Source organism: Erithacus rubecula, assembly GCF_903797595.1.
Source record: "Erithacus rubecula genome assembly, chromosome: 24".
Taxonomy (NCBI): Eukaryota; Metazoa; Chordata; class Aves; order Passeriformes; family Muscicapidae; genus Erithacus; species Erithacus rubecula.
In genome coordinates this window covers 4,106,229-4,126,299 of record NC_136676.1, presented here as the reverse complement: position 1 = coordinate 4,126,299, position 20,071 = coordinate 4,106,229, and the positions used below count along the sequence as shown (strand labels likewise).

The following is a 20,071-nucleotide window of genomic DNA, read 5'->3' as shown; positions in this document are numbered from 1 at the left end:
TCGCGCCCTGCTCAGCATCGGGTTACTAGGGCGATGGTGCCGCACCGAGCGGGGCGGGCCCTCGCGCCGGACCCGGCCGGCGCTGCCGCCAATGGGGACGGCGCGGCGCCCTCGTCATTTGCATGCGGCGCGAGAGGCGGGCGGCGCGGCCAATGGGTGGCGGGAGGGGCGGGGCCAGGCGCGGCGGGGCGGGGCCGCCCCCCACGAGGGCGGGCGGCGGAGCGGCGGGAGCGGCGGACGCGGGGCAGGTGCGGGGGCGCGGGGGGAGCGGGACCGGGACCGGGGATGGGGATGCGGCCCCGGCCGGGAGGTGGCGGGGACGGTGGAACCGGGCAGGGCCGCGGGCAGGGCTACGGGCGAGACTACCCCGCCGCACGCCCCTCCCGACGCTCCCGGTGCGGAGAGAGGGGCCCTCGCCCCGCCGCCTGCTCTCGGCCCGGTGGGACCCTGGGCTGTGCGGGGACGGGGGGAGGTTGGCTGTCCCTTCGTTCCCACAGCAAGGCGAGGTAAACACTGTTCGTGATGCTCCGGTGGCCTGCGGCCTGTCGCCGTACACCGGGAGTGACAGGGCAGGAGCCCCGGTGACACGGTGTGAGCCGGCGGCAAAGCCCCAGTGACACGGGGGTGGGAATATTGGATATTCCCCCGAGCCGCTTTGCGCACAATGAGTCAAACGCCGCTGTTCCTTCAGTTTGCTGCCGTTTCTTAGTCCGTTCCTTGCTCGCTTTGCTGCGGTGACTGGAGGGCTGCGGATGGAAGGAGCCCCGAGCCCTGTGGCGGGTCCCTGGTCCCCTCGCAGCCCACATGCTGCTGCCACACTATTTCTTCTGCGAGGCCCGAAGCTCACGAGCTCATCAGCCTCCATTTTTTGGGGGCTGTTTTCTTCGTGATGGGGGTCCTGTTCAGCCTGTGGCTGGCACAGGACTGCTAACACGGGCACCACAGGCTCTCATCCAGGTGAGACGTGGTCTGTGCTGCTGGTAGGTATGAGCAGGGTACTCAGCCTGCTTCCCAAAACCACAGGTTTGTTCCTCAAATCTTGCTGGGAGCCGCGGTGCAGCACCGTGGGTGAGTGCCAGAGCAAGGCTGGGCGAGATGTATCCAGTCTCTCTCACATCCCCTGTACAGGCCTGTTGCATATATGCAGTGATTTTCCAGCTGGTGAGCAGAAAACGCCTCTACATGGAGCTGCCAACGGCAGATTCAAGAGTGCTGCTGGTTTTATTAGTTATTACTATTATTGTTTTGATTAGGAGGGTGGCAGGGCCAGCTGTCACCTCCTGCTCATGGCCTGCGGGTCTGTGGGTCAGATGCATCATGGAGCAGGAGCAGATCAACTTGGCACATGGCTCCCACCATCTGTGGGGGTAGCAGAGCTACTGATGGGCTGCTGCTGGGAGCATCCCCAAAGGGAATGGGGTTTATGACCTTCTCTGCCTGTTACTGGCTGTTCCTGGAGCTACTGTGGCATGGAAAGCAGGCAGTCTGCTGGGATCACCCACCCTGGCAGTGCTGAGAGGTCCCTGCCAGTGTCAGCATGGTTTGGAGCAGGCAGTGTGCTTGTTGGCCCCATCACTGCCAGGACTGTGCTGAAATGGCACAGGAAGTGCCAAGATGCTGCCATGAAGCTGAGCAGGACTCGGCTGAGGGAAAGGAACCAGGTTTTCCTAATTTATAGCTGGCAGAGCACCACTGCGTGAGCAGCCTGTCCCAAACCCTGACCCCTTTTTGCTGGCTTGCCCTCTGCTTTTCCTGTTTGATCCAACTGCACTGGTGTTTTTATTGCTGCGGGATCGCTGACTCGCGCTGCCACAGGGACCAGCCTGCTCCAATTACTGAGGTGCCATGCTCCAGGGTGGTTTTTTTGCCCAAGATAATCAAAAAGCCAAAGGCAATGAGAAGGCATGATGGGCGTGAGGAGGATGGGTGGCCAGTGGCAGAACGCGGCAGCCGGCTGACCCTGGTGCTGGAGGCAGCCCCGCAGCATCACTGCCGACGCTGTATTTGATTATTTTAAGAGAAGCACACCCGGCGCGATTTAAAGCAGCGATGATGCAGCTCCTGCCCAGACTGCCCGTGGCCCCGGACGAGCCTTCCCCCGCCTGAGCTGCGCAGGGGCGGCTGGTGGCAGCCGCTCGCTCGCCCACGCGCTACCGGTGCCGGGCTGCGGCGCCGACACGGTTAAGGCACCGGCGGGATCGGGAGCCGGCTGCAGCCACCGGCGGAGCCAAACTTGCCGAGTCAGGATGTGAGAGCGGCAGGGACGGCTCTGCAGCATCCTTGGGTGCTGTCGCATCCCGGAGCGCGGGGGGCTCGGCTTCCCCTCTCTGCCAGACGCCTTTTCCCGGGGACAGAGCGGGAATGGGGTAGGAACCGTCATCCGCTGCGTTTGCCGCCGGCTGTAGCAGCTGCTCTGCGCCGGCACCGGCGCTGCTTCCCGAGACCCGCGGAGCCCGCCGGCAGCCGGGTTTGACTCATTGCTTTGTGCCTCCCGACCGCGCATCGCCCTTCGTCCGAGCACCGGAGACAGGTATGTGCGCTGCCGGGTGCCGGCGGGGCCGCGGCTCAGCCGTGCCGGGCCGGCAGCCGCGGCGTAGCAGGGAGCTGGCATTGTCACACAGCGGGGACCCACGGGCAGCCCGGTGGACCCCCCATACTTTGGCTCTGGTGTAGGTGACGGCACAGCCGGAATAACCCCGGCCGACGCGCCAAAAGCGTGTGCTTTTGGGCTGTGTCATTGACTCGGGCAGCCGAGCAGCGCCGGTGCGGGCGCTTTGGCGGTCACGGGCGACCTCACGTGTCGCAGCTGAGTCCCCAGTGCCCGCCCGCTTCGCTGTGGTGATGCTGGGCTGGAAAAGGCGCGGGAGCCCACCCGGGCGGTCGGAGGGGCCCGGTGGATTGGGAGATGCTGCGCCGCAACAGAGGCTCCCGGGCCAAAGGAAGGGGCAGGGCTGCTGCTCTGCGGATCCCTGCGGCGCCGGTGCAGCCGGGGGAGGGGGGGCACGGGACCAGCACGGGGCATGAGCGCAGAGGTGACGGCAGGAGGTGGCAGGAGGTGCCGAGGCTACAGAGCAGGGCAGCGTGAGTCATTGAGCTAAAGTCACCTTCCCCGTGGCGTGGAAGGGGGCATTTGCTGCAAACACAGTGGAAAAGAGAGGGAAATATGGGGACAGGCACCTGGTGTGGGGAGATGCTCCCTGCGACATTACCTGCATCCCTCATCTGACTTGAGCGGGATGTTGGGGTACCCAGGGCATGGGTCTCCCAGCTCTCCCTGCCCCGGAGCTTCACCCTTGGAGGATCAAGCTCACCAGAAGCAGCAGTTTCGTCCCTACATGTGCATTAATTCCATGTCCAGTTTCACCCACTCCTACTCTGGTGGCAGCATGTCTGGCAGGCTGCAGTATGTAGTCCCCCCATGCTGGCCCAGCTCCCGGGGGCTTCCCAGCCATAAACCATCCATGTCGCAGCACTCCTGTACCCCACTGTGCTGACAGGGACAGAAATGGACCTCGGTGGGAGTGCAAATCACGAGGGTGTCCTTCACCTGGTTTCTGCATGCATCCTGCAGAAGAAAACACTTTCTTTTCCCTCTTGGGCCACTGCTGAAACTCCTGCAGTTGCAGACTCACAGCTGAGTTGTGCCATGAGGAAGCTGAAGGTGCAAGAACAGTCTCAGGGAAGCACCAAGCCTCTGACACAGATGGGATTGGACTTCTGGCAGTGCCTTTCGCTCAGAGGGATGATTTGGCCCCAAAGACTGGCCCCAAACACTTTGGCTCCTCAGAGTGTAGAGCCCTGACCATGTGCCCATGGTCCAGTTGTGCTTGCCAGCAAAGTCCCTCTAGCACTGCCGGAGACTTGCCAAGGCTGCACTTGGTCCCCGCAGCATTGCTGAGAGGCAACAGGGAAGGGGCATCTGATTCTGCAGAAAATTGCAGAGATCTGAGCTCCTGGCACCACAGTCCCCTGGGATACAGAATTGGCCAGAATGAGCCACGGAGGAGTCCGGGATTGTGGCAGTGCAAGCAAGGAGCTGCACAGCTGCGCTGGGACGCAGGGATCCGGCTGTCCCTCCCTGCAGTTTCCCTCAGCTGTGTTTTGCCGCCGCTAGCGAAGTGACGATGAGCTGGCAGGACAGTGCCCGGCCGGTGGCTGCTGCTGGCCCGGCGGTGCTGCCGGCAGCCGCCCGCTGCCAGGCGAGGCCGCGGGAGCTGCGGAGCCAACACTGACAGCACCCCGGGACAACCCGCGGGGTCTTGGGGGGCTCAGCCGCGTCCTGGTTGTAGGGCTCGGCAGGGTTCTGCTCCGGGTTCGGGTCAGTGCTGCGGGTTCGGGAGAGAGCGGCTCCCTTCTGACTTGTCGAAAATAAACCCGGCTTTACTGAGGCTGCCTGGGCTCCGGCTTCAGCGCGGCTGTGGCCAAAGGAGACGCGCTCCTGCAGCGCTCAGGAGGAGGGCGATGGGGATCTGTGCCGGGGCTGCAGCCCGGCCAGGAGCTGCGGTGGGCGGGTGGGCGGCTCCGCGGGGACGGGCTCGGCTGCCGCAGCCGCTGCCATTGGGCTGCGTGGGCTGCAGGGGCTGCGCCGGGATGCAGGCACGCCGGGCCGGGTTGCCGGAGGGATGCAGGATGCGGGAGGGATGCAGGATGCTGGCACACTGTGCTGGGATGCAGGAGGGATGCAGGATGCTGGCACACTGTGCTGGGATGCAGGAGGGATGCAGGATGCTGCTACACTGTTCTGGGATGCAGGATGCTGGGATGCAGGAGGGATGCAGGGTGCAAGCATACCCTGCTGGGATGCAGGAGGGATGAAACATGCAGACACACTGCCGGGCTGCAGGATGCTGGCACACTGTGCTGGGATGCAGGAGGGATGCAGGATGCTGGCACACTATGCTGGGATGCAGGAGGGATGCAGAATGCTGGCACACTGTGCTGGGATGCAGGAGGGATGCAGGATGCAGGCACACTGTGCCAGAATGCAGGAGGGATGCAGGATGCTGGCACACTGTGCTGGGATGCAGGAGGGATGCAGGATGCAGGCATGCTGTGCCAGGATGCAGGCAGGATGTGTGCCAGGACATGAGCACACTGTGTAAGGCCATGCTCCCGCTGAGCCCAGGGCAGCTGGGAGGGAGCCTGGAGATCTCTCAGTCCCCATCTGGGAAACAGAGCAGCTTGTGATCTGCAGTGTAAAGATGGCATCTCACCGGCCTAAAGAAAGATGGGATAAATTTAAATCTCAGCCCCAGTTCTGTAGGGAAGTGTCAGTGTTTTCTGTGATACTGGAAACTGCTGACAGTGTTGCAGGAGCACAGCTCTCAGGGAGTCATGCTGGATGCCCCTGGCATGGGGACAGGGACAAGGAGGGTCAGGGGTGCCTGGGGGTAAGTCCTGCTTTTCCTTGGAGCTCCCTCACCCCTGTGCACACAGTCACACGTGGGCTGCAGGAAAAGCCAGACTGTTTTCTTCCCCATAGCTTGTCCCAATTGGAGGGACCCTCAAGAACAGCTCCAGAATGTTTCATTTTTCAGGCCCATGTTTCCTCACCATTTTCTGAGATCTCGGGACCCCCAGAAATTTGGAGAGAGCAGCCAGGCTGGGAAGTCAGAGGAACAGAGATGGGGCAAGATGGTTTTGGGATGGGTGGGTCAGGGTGTGAGCCCACACCGCTGCCAATGCCTCATGCCCATCCGGCTTCAGATCTCCTGCAACAGGAAACGCCGTCATGCGCGTGCCCCAGAAAACCTCATTTCTTCCTCTTTTCCTCTTCCCCTTTGGCAGGGGTGAGGCGGCGAGCGGCTCCGGGGAGCCCAGGCTGGCTCCATGTATCCCGAATCCACCACTGACTCCCCAGCGCGACTCTCACTGCGGCAGACGGGCTCCCCAGGGATGATTTACAGGTAAGGGTGCAGGGCAGTGCTGGGGAGACTCTGTGGGGCTTCAAACCCAATCCTGTGGCAAGCCAGAACCACCACATTGTCTGAAACTGCCCTGATACTCCTAAACTGCCCTGGCGTGCTTTGTACAAAAGCTTCCAGCACAAAATCTCAATGTAGCAGCAGCAGCATTTTGGGTTGCTGGTGCCTGTTATGGGCATAGGGGGCACTTTCAGGGTCATGCTAGTGCCTGCTGCAGTGTCCACTGTGCTGAGACATGGGTGGGTGTCACTGACCCTTCCCACAGCCACTGACTCTGGCACTCACTCCCGCTCCTCCTTTCTAACGGGGTTTGTGGCATCTTTCTTCTCTCTCCCCTTTGCTGTCGGAAGTGCGAGATACGGGAGCCCCAAGCGCCAGCTCCAGTTCTACAGGTAACCAGGCCCTTTCCCTCCCCAAAATCCCCCAGCAAGTGGCTATGGCCCCTGCCCATGGCCTGATAATGCTGGTACAGCACTGCCCTGCCCAGTGTGCCAGGGTCCTTCTGTGTGGGATGGGTATCACAGGTGCGGCGTCGCCTCATCACCTGCTCGCGGGTTTGGAAGTGTGGTGTGGGGACCCTGGGGTGTGACTGGGTTTGGGGGGGACCGTTCTCACAGGCTGTCCAAGCAGCAGAGTGTTGGCACATGGCTGTGGGGGGCAGCTTCTGTGGTGGGGGGCAGCTCAGCTTGGGGTGAGTGTCCCCTGCCAATGCTGTGCCTGGAGAAGCCCCTGGCTTTTCCCAAGAGCAGCTCTGGGAAACCAGCCAGCTGCTCCACGGCTCCTGCTATTAGGAGCAGTCTCATTAAGTGGTACAGGAGGCAACAATCGCCCCCATCACCCTTTTATCGTCTGAAGTGAGGGCGGCATTTCCCCACACTCTGCCAGGAGCTGCTCCAGTGCTCCCAGGGCTACAGCAGCCCAGTGGTGTGGGACTGGATCTGGCCTGGCTGCCATGGGGTGGGGGACTGGGGACTGCCCCTCAACAGAGCCATGTCCCTGCCACTCCATCCCACACATGATGGGAGGAGGTGAGTCCAGTCAGCAATGGGATGGCTCAGTGGCACTGACAGTGTCCATTCCAGTGCTGCCACCAGCTACGGGCAAGTTTTGGCTGCCAAACTGGCCTCAACCACTGGACACATCTAGTGCAAAAGGCTCCCAAGCACAAGGGGCAGCAGCTTGTCCGTAGGCTGCCTTCAGGCAGCAGCCACTTGTGTTCATCACCCTGCTCTGTTTTGGGGCTCCCTCCTGTGGGAGGCTGCCTTTCAGTCCTGCCGCAGCCCGGCTCTGACTCCTCTGCCGTGGGGACCACAGGAGGGCTGTGTCTGCACAGGGCACCGTCTCTGCTCCCTGATGGCCCCAGTGTCCCCCACCACCCTGTGTGCTGGTGACGGGGGACCTGTCACTGCAGGGCGAGGGGCGGCCGTGCCAGCGTTGATAAAGCAGCGGCACATCCGCGGGCTTTTAGTGAGGCGCCATGAATAATTTAACTCCCCTTCGCAAGGAAGAAAATCCCCTAATAGGGCTAATGGAGCGCGGCGAGAAGCCGGGCGCTGGGGGCCTGGCGCAGCCGCCAAGTGCTTTGGACGCCGAGCTCCGACACTCCCCTAATGCAAAACAACGCGGCCACCGCGGCTCTTATATCTGCCCCGGGGCAGCGCGGCCGCCCAGAGCTGCGCTGCTGCTGAGCAGCTTCCCCGGCGCGGTGAGTCTGGGCCGGCAGCGCGGGCGGCAAGCGGGGCTGGGTACGGTGGGCGATGGCCGGGGATGGGCACTGCCATGGGGCAGCCGCTGCGGGCAGCAGGGAAGATTTTCTGTGCAGGCTGACTCGGGATTTGATGGCTTAGGGTGGTTTTCTTTCAGAGTTTGGGGGGGGTCTTCCTGGCTTTAGGCAGGCTGGTGGCTGCCAGTTTCCCAGCTTGGCAGGCCAGGCTGGCCACACATCTCTCTGGGCAGCTGCCCTGCCTGTCACCCACTTGTTGTGTCCCCGATGCTGCTAACAGTGCCGTTATCCCGCAGAGCCCGTGCTCTGCCCCCCATCCCTGCTCCTTCCTCGCAAAACAGCCTCTCCTGCTTGGGCACGGCACAGCTTATCCTCGGCAGATCCTGCTGCCACTCATCCCTGGGATTTCTGCTATCAAATGGCCATGAATGCACTCACCCCCTCTGCGCTTTCTCAGCCATCCGGTTTTGTTCTGCCAAAAATCAGGGAAGTGTCAAGATAGGGCAGCTGGTGGATTCCCACCCCATTCCTCAGAGCAGCCTAGATCAAACCCTCAGCTCTGTTTGCTGCAGCCGTTTTGCTGCTGTAAAGCAGCAGTGCAGCCAGCTCAGGTTTCTTCTTGCTGCTGTCAGGTGAGGGGGTCCTACCAGGGCAAGGAGATCCCACTGGGAGCAAGGAGATCCCAACAGGTGCCCATACCCAGTAGGACCCACTGGCACTGCCTTAATTAAAGCTACCAGTCATGGAGAAGGGCTGGTGCTAGAGGTGCCGAGTCCAGTCTCCAGCTTTGAGGTGTGGCAGGAAGAGGCTGGTGACCAGGATTCCGTTTGGCTTTGCCGCAACAGAAGGAAAGGGTTTCCTTTCCATGTCTCCCGGCTTTCCCAAGGCCTTGCTACAGAGCAGGAGGAGCATGGAGTGCTCTCTGTCAGCACCAGGTGTCAAAAGAGACCCTCAGGGTTTTGGTCATACCTGGCCAGCTGCTGTTCTATATCCTCTGGGTTTCTTTCTCCTTCCCTCTGGAGGTCACATCTCAATGGCAGCGACCACTTCACTTTTGGTTCCTGTAGCTGTCAATTTGAGCTTCACAGGGAAAGAAAAAACCACCAGTGGGAGTCTGGCTGGAGCCTGATGCTGGTGTAGATCTGCCACAGTGCATCCCCAGTGGCCACTCCGGCACCAACACTAGGTTTTGGCCCCAGTCCCTCCTCCATGCAGACACTGGAAACAAGAGAAGTTGCAGAGAGAGGCACAGGAATCGATGCTGGTGCCACCGCCAGTGAGGTCCCAGCCATGGAGACAGCAAGGGCTCGGGTGTGTGAGGAGCCCACCCTGCCGCAGGCTATTTTCGGCAGCCGCGCCGGCTGGGAGGTCGCTGCCGCGGCGGTGGGGAAGGTGTTGGCTGGTGGCGCACATTGCGGCAACGTGACGCAGGCACAGCGAGCACCCAGTGCCCACAGACCCTCTGCCGATGTCCACCCTTTCCAGGGAGCCCCACAGGGATCCCTTTCCCATCCTGATTTTCCTTGCCCACTGGCACGCAGTGCCAGATTCTCACCAGCAGTACTTGTGCCACTGCTCACCATGCCTCGGCCAGCTCCTGGGATCTGCTGCGTCCCTCGCAGGGATGTGAACCAGTGCAGCCCAGACAGTGCAAGCTGGGAGCCAGCACAGCCGGGCTGCTGGCCACCCTGCTGCATCGTGGCTTGGGGCAGCTGTGACAGGCACCACTGCAGCCTCAGACATGGACTGTGCCGCATCCCTGTCCTGCTGCTTCTCCTGTTGTGCTTCAGCTCCCACGCCAAGGCTTTGCTCTGCTGAAGAGGCTGGCTTTGCTAGAGTCCCCACGTGCAAGGGCGGGTGCCACCACTCCGGCATGGCAGTGCGGGCAGGGCTGTGCCCTAAGTGGCGAGGGAGCCCGTGTTGTGCTTTCCCAGCTCTCTCCGTAGCACCGCAGAGTGTTTGGCGGCGTGGCTGGCCGGCAGAGCCCACGCTCGGGCGGCAGGATGCTCTCCATGACCTACAGTGAGAGCTTGCGCAGCGTGGCCAGCCGGCCCAGCCCCGAGTGGGGGCTGCCCCCAGCCCCCCGGGCGGCCGATGGGCTGGAGCTGCGGCGGCTGCGGGACGTGCGGGCGGCGGCGCGGGCGAAGACTCTGGAGGAGTTCCTGCGGATGCACGGGCTCTCCTTGGCCGACAGTACCGCCCGCACCACTGGCATGAAGTACAGGTAAGGCAGCGCCACGAGGGCCGAGGTGAGGGGATGACACGGAGCACGCTGCTTGGTGCTGGTTTGACACCTCGTCAGGAGAACGGCTCTCACCTGAGCTCACCTCGGCTCCCCTGTGCCGCCCCGAGGCTGGGAGGAGCCGGTGCCCTTGGCACGGTGTGCTCCGGAGAGGCGGCAGCCGATCAGCGCCGTTAGCACTTTCCTACTTGGTGATCTTGGAGCTTCTCACTTGGCATTCCTGTTTGCTGTTTGGGCATTTGCAGAGGCAAGCGCCCTCTGAGCTTTAAACATTAGGCGCCTGTAGCAAACAGCCACCGAAAGGCTGTTTCTGCCTCAGAGGTGTAAATCTCTGTCTGATGCGGGTACATCTCTGCCTGACTGGGGGGTTACATCTTCACCTGACAGGGGGTTTATCTCCACCTCATGGATGTAAATCTCCATCTAACGGTTGTGCGTCTCTTCCTGATTGATGGGTGTGCATCATTAATTTTGCATGTGGGTCCTGGTGCAAGGTGTATCAGGATTTCAGCCAATGCCCTTGTCAGGAGGACACTCCGGGCAGCTGGAGAGGTGGCCACAGCCTCTCAGAGGGATGGGGCTGCTCTACCCAGTGCACCCCTTCCCACTCTTCCCATTGTAAATGGGGCAATGGGGTGCAGGGCCCAACACCTCCAATAACCCAGGTGAGGCTTCGGGGGGCACCGGGGTGAGGGCAGTGGCTGTTCTCCAGTGACAATACAGGAGTGCCCCTTGTCCCCCACTGCAGCAAAGCCCCCAGAGCTGGCAGCTCTGCCAGCTCCTGCTGTGCTGCACTGTGCCATGCCGTGCTGCGCTGCGGGTCAGGTTCCCCTCCGCTCACAATGACCGCGGTAACATTTACACAGTGGCAAGAGCCCATCTAATATTAATGGGGACATTAATTATTAATGGCAGCAGCTGGCACAGACACCCCAAAGGTGGTCCTTCTTTGGGCACGTCCCCGCTAATACCAAAATTTACGGGATTTCTCATCCTCTGGGGGCTGACAACTGCTGCCAGGTCCCCCCCCGCTCCCTGCACTGGAGCCGGCACTGGCAGGATTACCAGCTAAGGAGCTTTGCGAGAGAGGGAAGCGGAGGAGATTACAAGATTTTTCATTAGGTTTGAGGCAAATGTGCATAATTTCCTGCAGGCTCCATCGCTGCATTTTGCTCCATGCTGAGGGGCACAGCAAGTGCTGGCAGCTGGCACGTGGCCCCGGCTGCAGGACGGTCCTGTCGTGTGCTAACTTGCTTCGGCAGGAGGTGCTGGGCTGGAATTCACCTCACTCGGCTTCGCTTGCACTGGGAAAAATAGGGAGAGTGTGCCTGCTGGGGCTGTGTCCCCGAGAGCGACAACTTCGGCAAACAGGGCCATCAGCATCGCCGCCACCTGCGCTGTCCCCCAGCCGTGGGGTTGGCGGTGCAGACGCATTGCTGCCAGAGGGTTTAGTTTGGGACCCGTGCAGAGGAATCTGCTGCCGTGCGTGGCCGGAGGGAGGCAAGGGAGCCGGGGCTGGGAATGCCCAGCGAGGCGCAGGGAAGTCCCGCCCCGCCACGGCCACTCCGGAGGGTACCGGCAGCGCCTGTGCCCCTCCTGCCCCCACCTGCCCGGGTGCCGCTCGCTCTCTTCCTGAGCTCATCAAATATTGAGGGCAGGAGAGCTGACGGGAGCGCTCGGCGCCCGCCGCCCCGCAGCCCCCCGCCGTCACGTTGGCGGCGCGCGGGAGGAGCTCCCCGCCTCGCCCGGGGCGCCGGCTAAATTTAGGCAGCTGGAGCTGCTGCCCGCCGGAGCAGCATGCAGGTCTCCTTTGTGTGCTCCGAGCACAGCATCAAAAGCCGGAGCGCGGAGGATCGGCTGAACCGACAGAATGCCGGCAGCCCCAGCCTCGGCACCCGCGGCAAGTTCCGCGCCGTGGCCATGGTGGCCCGCAGCCTGGGGCAGCTCTCGGTGCAGAACGCCCCCTCCTCCAGCGACTCCAGCGTCAAGCAGCCGGGGATGAAATATAGGTAGGAATCGGGCATTCCTGGGGCTTTCCCCGTTCCTCACTGCGATCGGGTCGGCGAGGGGGGACTGGGGGCCGGGGGCTCCGCGCTCCCTAATCTCCGGTTCGCGTCCGGCTCTGTCGGTTTCTCGTCGCTAAAAGTGCTGACCGTGCGACTCCGTGCGATTCCTCGCTCTTTGCTCTTGCCCCCTCAGGGCAGCTTTGATTCAGCCGCGCGTAAAATCTTCAGGATGGGGGAAAGAAGGGACCCTAATATTCAGGGTCGGATTAGTAGCATCCTCAGTGTCTGCCAAACCGGGCAGGCTGCCGAGCCGGGGGGGGTCTGGGAGTCACGGTAGCAGCATTAATCCGGGCTGCCGTGGCATCCTTTCAGTGCTGCTGGAGACTCAGTGCCCTGAGAAGCAAGTGCAGAGCCATAAGCAGCTCTGGCTGCCCGTGGTGGTTCTGGAAACGGGGCGGTGTGTGCATGTGGGGCCCCCCTAGCACCCACAGGGCTCACACGCCCTATGTCCTGGCTCTGGGGCAGAGTACAGAGGGCTTCCTCCTCTGAGGCTGAGTGTGCACCCGGGTGTGAGGCTGGGGCTCTCTCCGATGAGCATGGACCCCAGGACAGGGTAGGGCCCCCCCCAGATGAGCCTGCACGCCATGGTCCAGCTGTCAGCGGCCGCGTGCCTCCACTGCAGCCCAGATGTGCCAGCATTAGGCAACAAAGTGTGTCAGCCCAGCAGGGCGCTGGGGTGAGCCTGAGCAGTGTCATCCAAATCAGCCGAGTCTCCTTACCTGGGCACTGGGGAGGGGGCTGGTCCAGTTCTGTCCAGCTCTCAATACCAAACCCGTGCACTGGTAACAGCAGTGCTGGGGCAATGCGCAGTGCCATCCTCAGGGCTCGGTACTCCTGCCCCACAGTCATGTCCTCATCCAGAGGAGGAGCAGACCAGTAACACCCTCTCCCAAGCAATGGGTGATCAGCCATCAGCTCGGCTGATGGTGGCTGCTGGAGGGACAGTGGCACAGGGGGATGCTTCAAGAAAGTGGATGGCGTAGGAAGGCCAGAGCACAATGCAAGGGATTGCTTGGCCTTCCCAAACTGTGCCAGTATCTCTGTTGGGCAGCCTATCAACATACTTTTTAATGCCCAGGAGGAGGCAGGTGCTCTCCACTCCACATGACAAACCCCATCATGGGGGCTTGAGCCACCGCTGGCCCACGGCCATGACCTCTCCTCACCACAAAATGCTCTAAAAACACCACAGGACAGGGGAAGCGCCGGTACCTCCAGATGCTGGGGGCACCAAGGGATGCTGCCCTGGCTCGGTGCAGCCCACGGTTGCCCGTGGCCGGGCTGCAGCCACTCCCTGCCCGCTGCCGGTGCCGGTGTCGGTGGTGCCGGCGGTGGCGGTGCCTCCGGTTGCTATGCGACACCCGCGCGGGCGAGCTGCCGCGGCTCACCTACACTTTATTTATTTTAACGCTCATTTCTTGAGCCTTTGTCATTTTTAACAAGTAACTGGCTCTCCATCACCACGGCGAAGGCGTCTGCCAGCCTGGCCCCCTTCCTGAAAGCTGTTCTTCAGTTCCTTGTGCCGGTCAAATTTTCTGGGGTGCTCCATTTCTCCAGGATGTTGCTCCACTCCTGAGCACCCTCGCCTGGTGCAAGCCCTGTGCTTCCCTGTGCAATGCAGAGAACAGGCACAACTCATGCTGTGTGTGGGATGCTTCAGTCCTGACCATCAGCATGTCAGATCCTCTTCCTCCAGTCTCATTCCTCAGTGCCAGCAGCACTCTCAGGGCAGCTGGACACCCCAGCCTCATCGCAGGGAGCTGCTTTAACGAGGTCACTGCTCTCCCAATCGCCCTGCCGGGCACGGCATCACTGCGCAGGTGCAGGCAGTGCCACTACCGAGCTATGGGATGCCCAGCCTGGGATGACCTGTTAGTCAGTTGAGAAGGGACTCTCATTGTGGAACCATCCCATGTGGGGATAGGGACCATGGGCCACCACCACACCTCCCAGCCCTTGTGCCCGATGTGTTTGGTGGCATGCAGGATGCATGAGACAGCGTTTTGGGGCTTTCTGGCACCTTTCCTAATGGTCTCTGTCTTCCAGGAACCTCGGGAAGTCTGGGCTGCGTGTGTCCTGCCTGGGTCTGGGTAAGTGCCAGGGTTTGCCACAGCCCCTCAGCATCCCCTCAGTTCTGCAGCAGCTGCCGGCACTCCCCAGCCAGGGCAGAGCTCATTTGCCCCAGCAATGTTTGCAAAGGGAAGGAAAGGGTTTTCCTCAGGCCTGAGGCTGTTTTGAGTCACGGCCCAGAAATTGTCGAATTATTTTCTCTTTTTCTGACACGATAGGAAGCGACTGGGCCGTGCTGGGAGCACCACAGTGCACGCGGCAGGGCCAGCTGTGGCCACCACGTGCCAGGGCTGTGCTGAGGGAGCCAGGGTGGGCAGCTGGGGGCTTCAGGTGGCCGCGCTCATTGCTCACCTCATTCACCATGCACACACCTCTCTCTCCCCTGCAGGAACATGGGTGACTTTCGGAGGGCAGATCACAGATGAGGTAAGGCTGCATCCCTTCACCCCGTCCCTCCCCAGCCTTTTCATGGTGAGTGGGGAGGGGATGGGGCCAGCACAGCCGTGGCTGTGGCCGGGGTGCACGTGGCAAGCCGGAGCTCACCAGGGCTCTGCACACACCCGTGCGCCGGCTCTTGCCACCCCCTTCACCGACCCTGCTCTCTCCTCGCAGATGGCAGAGCAGCTGATGACTTTAGCTTATGACAACGGCATTAATCTCTTCGACACAGCAGAAGTCTACGCTGCTGGCAAGTAGGTACCCTGCTTTGGCAGCCCCACAGGGGTCTTGCCCTACTCCCTGACTCCCACCAAATCACAGTGGTACTGGGAATCTTGCAGGTTTGCCAGCTGCAAAGCAGCTTCCAGGACAGGGCTCTGAGCACTTGCTCGTGGTTCTGTTGTGATTCTGGCAGTCCTGTGCTTACCATGGTGGCCTGTATCATGTACCCTCCCAGCACAGCTGCACGCAGGGCATGCTGGCCCAGGGCATTGGAGTGTGCCTGTGCATTCACTTAAAATTAGCAAGCCCATGGACTGGGGGCAGATTGGTACTGGGCACTGCAGCCAAGGGGCAAACAGTGTCCCCACATTTGCCTCCTGCATTTGCCTCCTATTCTCCCAGGGTTTGGGGCTGTCCCTGCTGTCTGCCACCACTCCCCATGGTCATAGCTATCAGGTGCAAATGGCTGATGTCCCTTTCCCTTCTAGGGCCGAGGTGGTGCTGGGGAACATCATCAAGAAGAAAGGGTGGAGGTAAGCCAGATTCCATCCCTATTTGGCAAAACCATCACTGTAGTCTTCATGGGCTGGGGAAAGCTGGCAGGGGAGCCTTGGGCAGGAGTGTGCCATCCCAGGCAGGGTGCACAGGGCTTTGTGGGTGCCAGCACCAGTGATTCTCTCTTTCTCCCTGCAGACGGTCCAGCCTGGTCATAACCACCAAAATCTTCTGGGGAGGAAAGTAGGTAACACCCACCCTCCAGCAGAGCAGGCACAGGTCAGGCTCTCACCCCAGGGTCTCACCCACCTTTCTTTTTCCAGGGCCGAGACAGAGAGGGGCCTGTCCCGAAAACACATCATAGAAGGTAGGGGTAGGGGTGAGAGCGCTCACCAGGTGCTGCTGGCCCCAGTGCCAGGCAGTGCCTCACCGTCTGCCTCACTGCTGGCAGCATGGGGCTCAGCGTGCCTGACAGCCCCATCCGTGCTGCAGGTCTGAAGGCATCGCTGGAGCGGCTGCAGCTGGAGTACGTGGACGTGGTGTTTGCCAACCGGCCCGACCCCAACACGCCGATGGAAGGTGGGTGCGCGCCGCGGTGCCACGCTCCTCCCCGCTGCCTCTCATTGCCGTCGCGGTTGGTTTGCGCCAGGCTTGTGTTTCAAGGGCATTTTCCCTCCCGAGCAGAATCCGCTCCTCAGCCACCACGGTTGGCCCGTGCCACAGTCACACTTCTGCCGCCCCCTGCCCGGTGCCAGGACCCTCTGGGGCTGCGGCGGGGCGGGTTGGCGGTGCGGTGGCAGGTCACTGCCCCCGTCCCAGCAGCGGTGACTCCACTTTCTCTAAATCTCTCTTTTATCACCAGGGGACCCATTTAGTTCCTCCAAGTCCAGGACTTTCATCGTAGAAGGTACTCCCTGCCCGCACTCTGCCCGCCAGCCGCTGCCTGTCCCAGCGGTGTTTCCCGGGGCAGAGCCCCCACTCCTCTGTGATCCCCCATCCTTGTTCCCCCCTCTCAAGCAAACCCCGCCATGAGATGCAGAGGCAGCGGCAGCACAACACAGACACCCCCTGGCCCTTCAGACTGTACTGCAGTTTAAAGGACAAAAAGCAGAGAGGCTCCCACCCCCCAGGGTCCTGCCATGGGACATGTGCCGTGGCACATGCCGGGGTCTGCAGCAGGGTCCCTCCCCGCCGGGGCAGCTATGAGCATGCTGGGGTGTGTGCCCTGGTGCCGGCTGGGCGAGCCTCATGCCCCTTGCCCTCCCCGCTGCTCGCCTTTGGCTGCAGGAGCACGCCTTGGCTTGGCCCCAGCCCGCATGGCTCAGGGCTGGCTCTCCCCAAGACCCCTGAGCAGCTCACACAGGGTTCAGGCTTCCCTCCATGGGTCTCTGTGTGTGGGCAATGCATCAGTCCCTCCCCCTGCAGCAGTGCCAGTGCTGATAACCCCACAGGGCATGGGGCCACTGGCAGAAGCCTCAGGCTGCTGTCCATGCAGGGAGAGCCTGGCACCGTGTGAGCATGTCAGGTCGGCTGTGGTCCCTGGCATATCCTGAGTGGCTGCTCCCTCTGTCCCCATCCTGCTCTTCTGAAAGCATCCCCTGGTCACCACCCAGCTCCCACCGCAGCATTGGGCAGTGGGATGCTCGCCAGCCATCAGCGTGGTGCGAGCCCCCTTCTGCCAGTGCAGCCCCTGCTAAACCCCACCTGCCACTCTCTCCTTCCCTCCCGGCAGAGACAGTGCGAGCCATGACCCATGTCATCAACCAGGGGATGGCCATGTACTGGGGGACCTCGCGCTGGAGCTCCATGGAGATCATGGTAGGGGCCCAGGGGACCGGGGCGGCCGCAGCGGAGCAGCCCCAGCGATGCTGCTGATGTTGATATAATCAGACTGTTGGGAGCCAAGCGTGTGCAGATGCATTTAAGCCTTAATTATTTTTCGGGACGGCTGCTCAGGATTTGGCTGGGGGTTGGGCAGGGGGCTTGGGGGGAGAGGCAGGGCGCTGAGGGTCCTGGCTCTTCTGCAGGAGGCGTACTCAGTGGCCCGGCAGTTCAACCTGATTCCGCCGATCTGCGAGCAGGCTGAGTATCACATGTTCCAGAGGGAAAAGGTGGAGGTGCAGCTCCCTGAGCTCTTCCACAAGATAGGTATGACAGTGGGGATTCCTCCCCAGCCTCCCAAAGCAGAGTGCTTCTCAAACCCAGTGCTGCTTAGGCCAATTGCCACAGCCCCTGGGGGAGCTGGAAGCAGCAGTGTCATCCCCCTGTTCTGCTCTGTCCCCAGGTGTTGGAGCCATGACCTGGTCCCCACTGGCCTGTGGCATTGTCTCGGGAAAGTACGATGGGGGCATCCCCCCTTACTCCCGTGCCTCGCTGAAGGTGAGCTGCACCAGGGCTGGGAGGGCACACACAGGGATTGACAGAGCTAGGGGAGCAAGGCCAGGGGCCTTGCAAAGTCCCTACAGGAACAGGAATTCCAGGAGCCACAACCCAGGGAGTTTGGGGATACCCTGATCCCACTACAACACTCCTTCCTTCTCCCCAGGGATACCAGTGGCTGAAGGACAAGATCCTGAGTGAAGAGGGCCGGCGGCAGCAGGCAAAGCTGAAGGAACTGCAAGCCATTGCTGAGCGCCTGGGCTGCACCCTGCCCCAGCTCGCCATCGGTAAGAGAATGGGGGACAGTCGGGGACAACTGGGGGTGGCACCAGGGGTATCTGGGCCATGCTCAAGCTCTGCTCTCCCTCCTGTCCCAGCCTGGTGCCTGCGCAACGAGGGTGTCAGCTCTGTCTTACTGGGGGCCTCCAATGCCGACCAGCTGATGGAGAATATTGGAGCAATACAGGTCAGTGCTCCCAGCAGGAGCAACTTTCGCCCACAGCACTCATTGCTGTGCTGCACTCTGCACAGAAAGAGGGTTGCAAACCCAGCTCAATGACAGATTTTGCTTGTCATGAAGGCGAGAAGCAGAGACGAGGCTTTGCTGGGCTGGGGGCAGGGTCGAGCCTGACTCAGGCTCTCCCTAACTGGGTCACCCAGCCGGCAAGCTGGGGCTTGTGGCACGAACGTGGTGGGGTGGAGGCGGTGAGCATCCTCCCGCGCACACCAGGGTCAAAATCCCCACTCCCAGCATCGCCTCCACCCCCCGCAGGTCCTTCCAAAGCTGTCGTCTTCCATCGTCCACGAGATCGATAGCATCCTGGGCAACAAACCATACAGCAAGAAGGACTACAGATCCTAAGCGCGCCGCCCGAGCGCGCCGCCCTCGCCGCCCGTTCGCTTGCTTTACGCTTCGTTGGAGCAAAGTGGAGAGTGTGGTTTTGCACCGAGAGCCAGCGCTCCCGCCCGCGCTGCCCCGGACGTGGCTCTGCGGCGCAGGGACGGCCGGCGGGAGGCGAGCCCCGGGCTGCCCGGCCGCCCTGCCCGCAGCCGGAGCCGCCGCGGGACCCGTTGCATGCGTGGCTCCTGGGGCGCGGGGTGCACGCGGTGCTGTACGCCCACGAGGCCGACAACACGAAGCTGTTCCCCAGCCTGCGCCCGGCCCTCGCCTCTGCCCTGCGCCGCCGGCACCGCCAGCGCGGCACCGGCACCGTGCGCGGTGCGGCTCCCGGCCAGCGCCTGCTGCCCGGAATGGGGTGGGCGGGATGGTGACAGGGAGGCAGATCTCTGCAGGGAGAGCCTGGGCTGCTCCAGCCAAGCACGGGGCAGGGATCGGGCTGGGGGAGTGTGTGTGGGCAAGTGTCTGTGTGCGTGGACACACGTGGAGACGCAGGGACACACAGACATGCGGGGACATGCAGACGTGTGGATTTGCAGACGGCAGCTGCGGAGGTGAACACAGCCCACACGCGCCTTCAGCTGTATCTGCACAAAGATACTGAAAGCTCTACACGTGCACCCACATCCACCCCTTACAGGGTGTCTGCAGACACAAACACACAGAGTCACACAGACAGATATGGATACAGATGTAGCTCCACCTCTATCCCTCACATCAGTCTCTGACAAATCAATACCTATTTACATATATAAATACCTGTATGTAGATGTGTACACACACCTCTGAAAATTACATATATAATGTATATACACACACATAGACGTGTGTGCTTGTGTATATACAGACATGCATGGTTCTGTGTATTGATCCATATATATGTAACATACAGATGTGTACATACTCATGTAAATATGTTGCTATAGCAGATATATGCACACATGAAAATTACTGGCATGTACTAAAATGTGTGTCTATGCAGATAGATGTTTATATACAGATATATGTGTAGATGCCTCTATATCCATATCCAGCTCTTTAACTATACACTCATGCTATATGAATCTAAAAACTATACACATCTATAAACATATGCCATATATACACATGGACATAGATATTTGTAATTTAGATATAGCTATAGCTACATATATATAACTGTAAGTCTAGCTGTATATATGTATGGATACATGTATGATAGATACAGAGAGATGATACATATCTCTATAGAGAGAACAATATAACTACAGCTAATGTATCTATCTCTTTATAGCTCTATATACTCTGTGCAGAACATTTTGCCAATATCTATATGCATGTATCCATATCCACATACATGTACATGCAGTTTCCTCTATCTGTGCACACATAAAAACTGCAAATGTATGTGCAGACCCTCAGCTCTGTGCACTACGGGCATGTGGTGTGAGCTCTGTGAGCTCTGCTCACTGTGAGAGCTCTGCACTGTGTGTGTTTATCTGACTGCACCTACTCCCCCACTATAGATTTGCATGTACAGACCTAGGGGGGGGTCTCTCCTGACCCCACTCATGACATCAGAGCTCCCCTCTGTATATGGTTGAGTCAGTGTGCACCCCTCCCACATCCACACAT

The 20,071-nt window shown here is 60.8% G+C and overlaps 1 protein-coding gene across 4 annotated transcripts; it reads left to right on the top strand.

Moving 5' to 3' along the window:
- The first annotated feature begins 168 nt into the window (after window positions 1-168).
- KCNAB2 (potassium voltage-gated channel subfamily A regulatory beta subunit 2) lies at window positions 169-18,713 on the top strand. 4 transcript variants are annotated; one of them, XM_079326197.1, is made up of 16 exons: window positions 169-248; window positions 5,788-5,906; window positions 6,275-6,316; window positions 14,002-14,045; window positions 14,414-14,451; window positions 14,638-14,717; window positions 15,174-15,218; window positions 15,379-15,423; window positions 15,504-15,547; window positions 15,673-15,759; window positions 16,913-16,998; window positions 17,208-17,328; window positions 17,465-17,559; window positions 17,726-17,846; window positions 17,937-18,025; window positions 18,332-18,712. In XM_079326197.1, the coding sequence occupies exons 2-16, from the start codon at window positions 5,830-5,832 to the stop codon at window positions 18,419-18,421; spliced, it is 1,104 nt and encodes a 367-aa protein (XP_079182323.1). In that variant the 5' UTR covers window positions 169-248; window positions 5,788-5,829; the 3' UTR covers window positions 18,422-18,712. The 4 variants fall into 4 exon arrangements, with proteins under 4 accessions (XP_079182323.1, XP_079182325.1, XP_079182324.1 ...); XM_079326198.1 differs by lacking the exon at window positions 169-248 and adding an exon at window positions 2,111-2,530; XM_079326199.1 differs by lacking the exon at window positions 6,275-6,316.
- The last annotated feature ends 1,358 nt before the right edge of the window (window positions 18,714-20,071 follow it).

Bases quoted from the DNA above. Each gene is read 5' to 3' on its own strand.
- KCNAB2 (XM_079326200.1), top strand. From the start codon at position 11,687: ATGCAGGTCTCCTTTGTGTGCTCCGAGCACAGCATCAAAAGCCGGAGC. The intron at 17,329-17,464 runs GTATGACAGTGG...CTCTGTCCCCAG, and splicing joins TGAGCTCTTCCACAAGATAG to GTGTTGGAGCCATGACCTGG. The intron at 17,560-17,725 runs GTGAGCTGCACC...CCTTCTCCCCAG, and splicing joins ACTCCCGTGCCTCGCTGAAG to GGATACCAGTGGCTGAAGGA.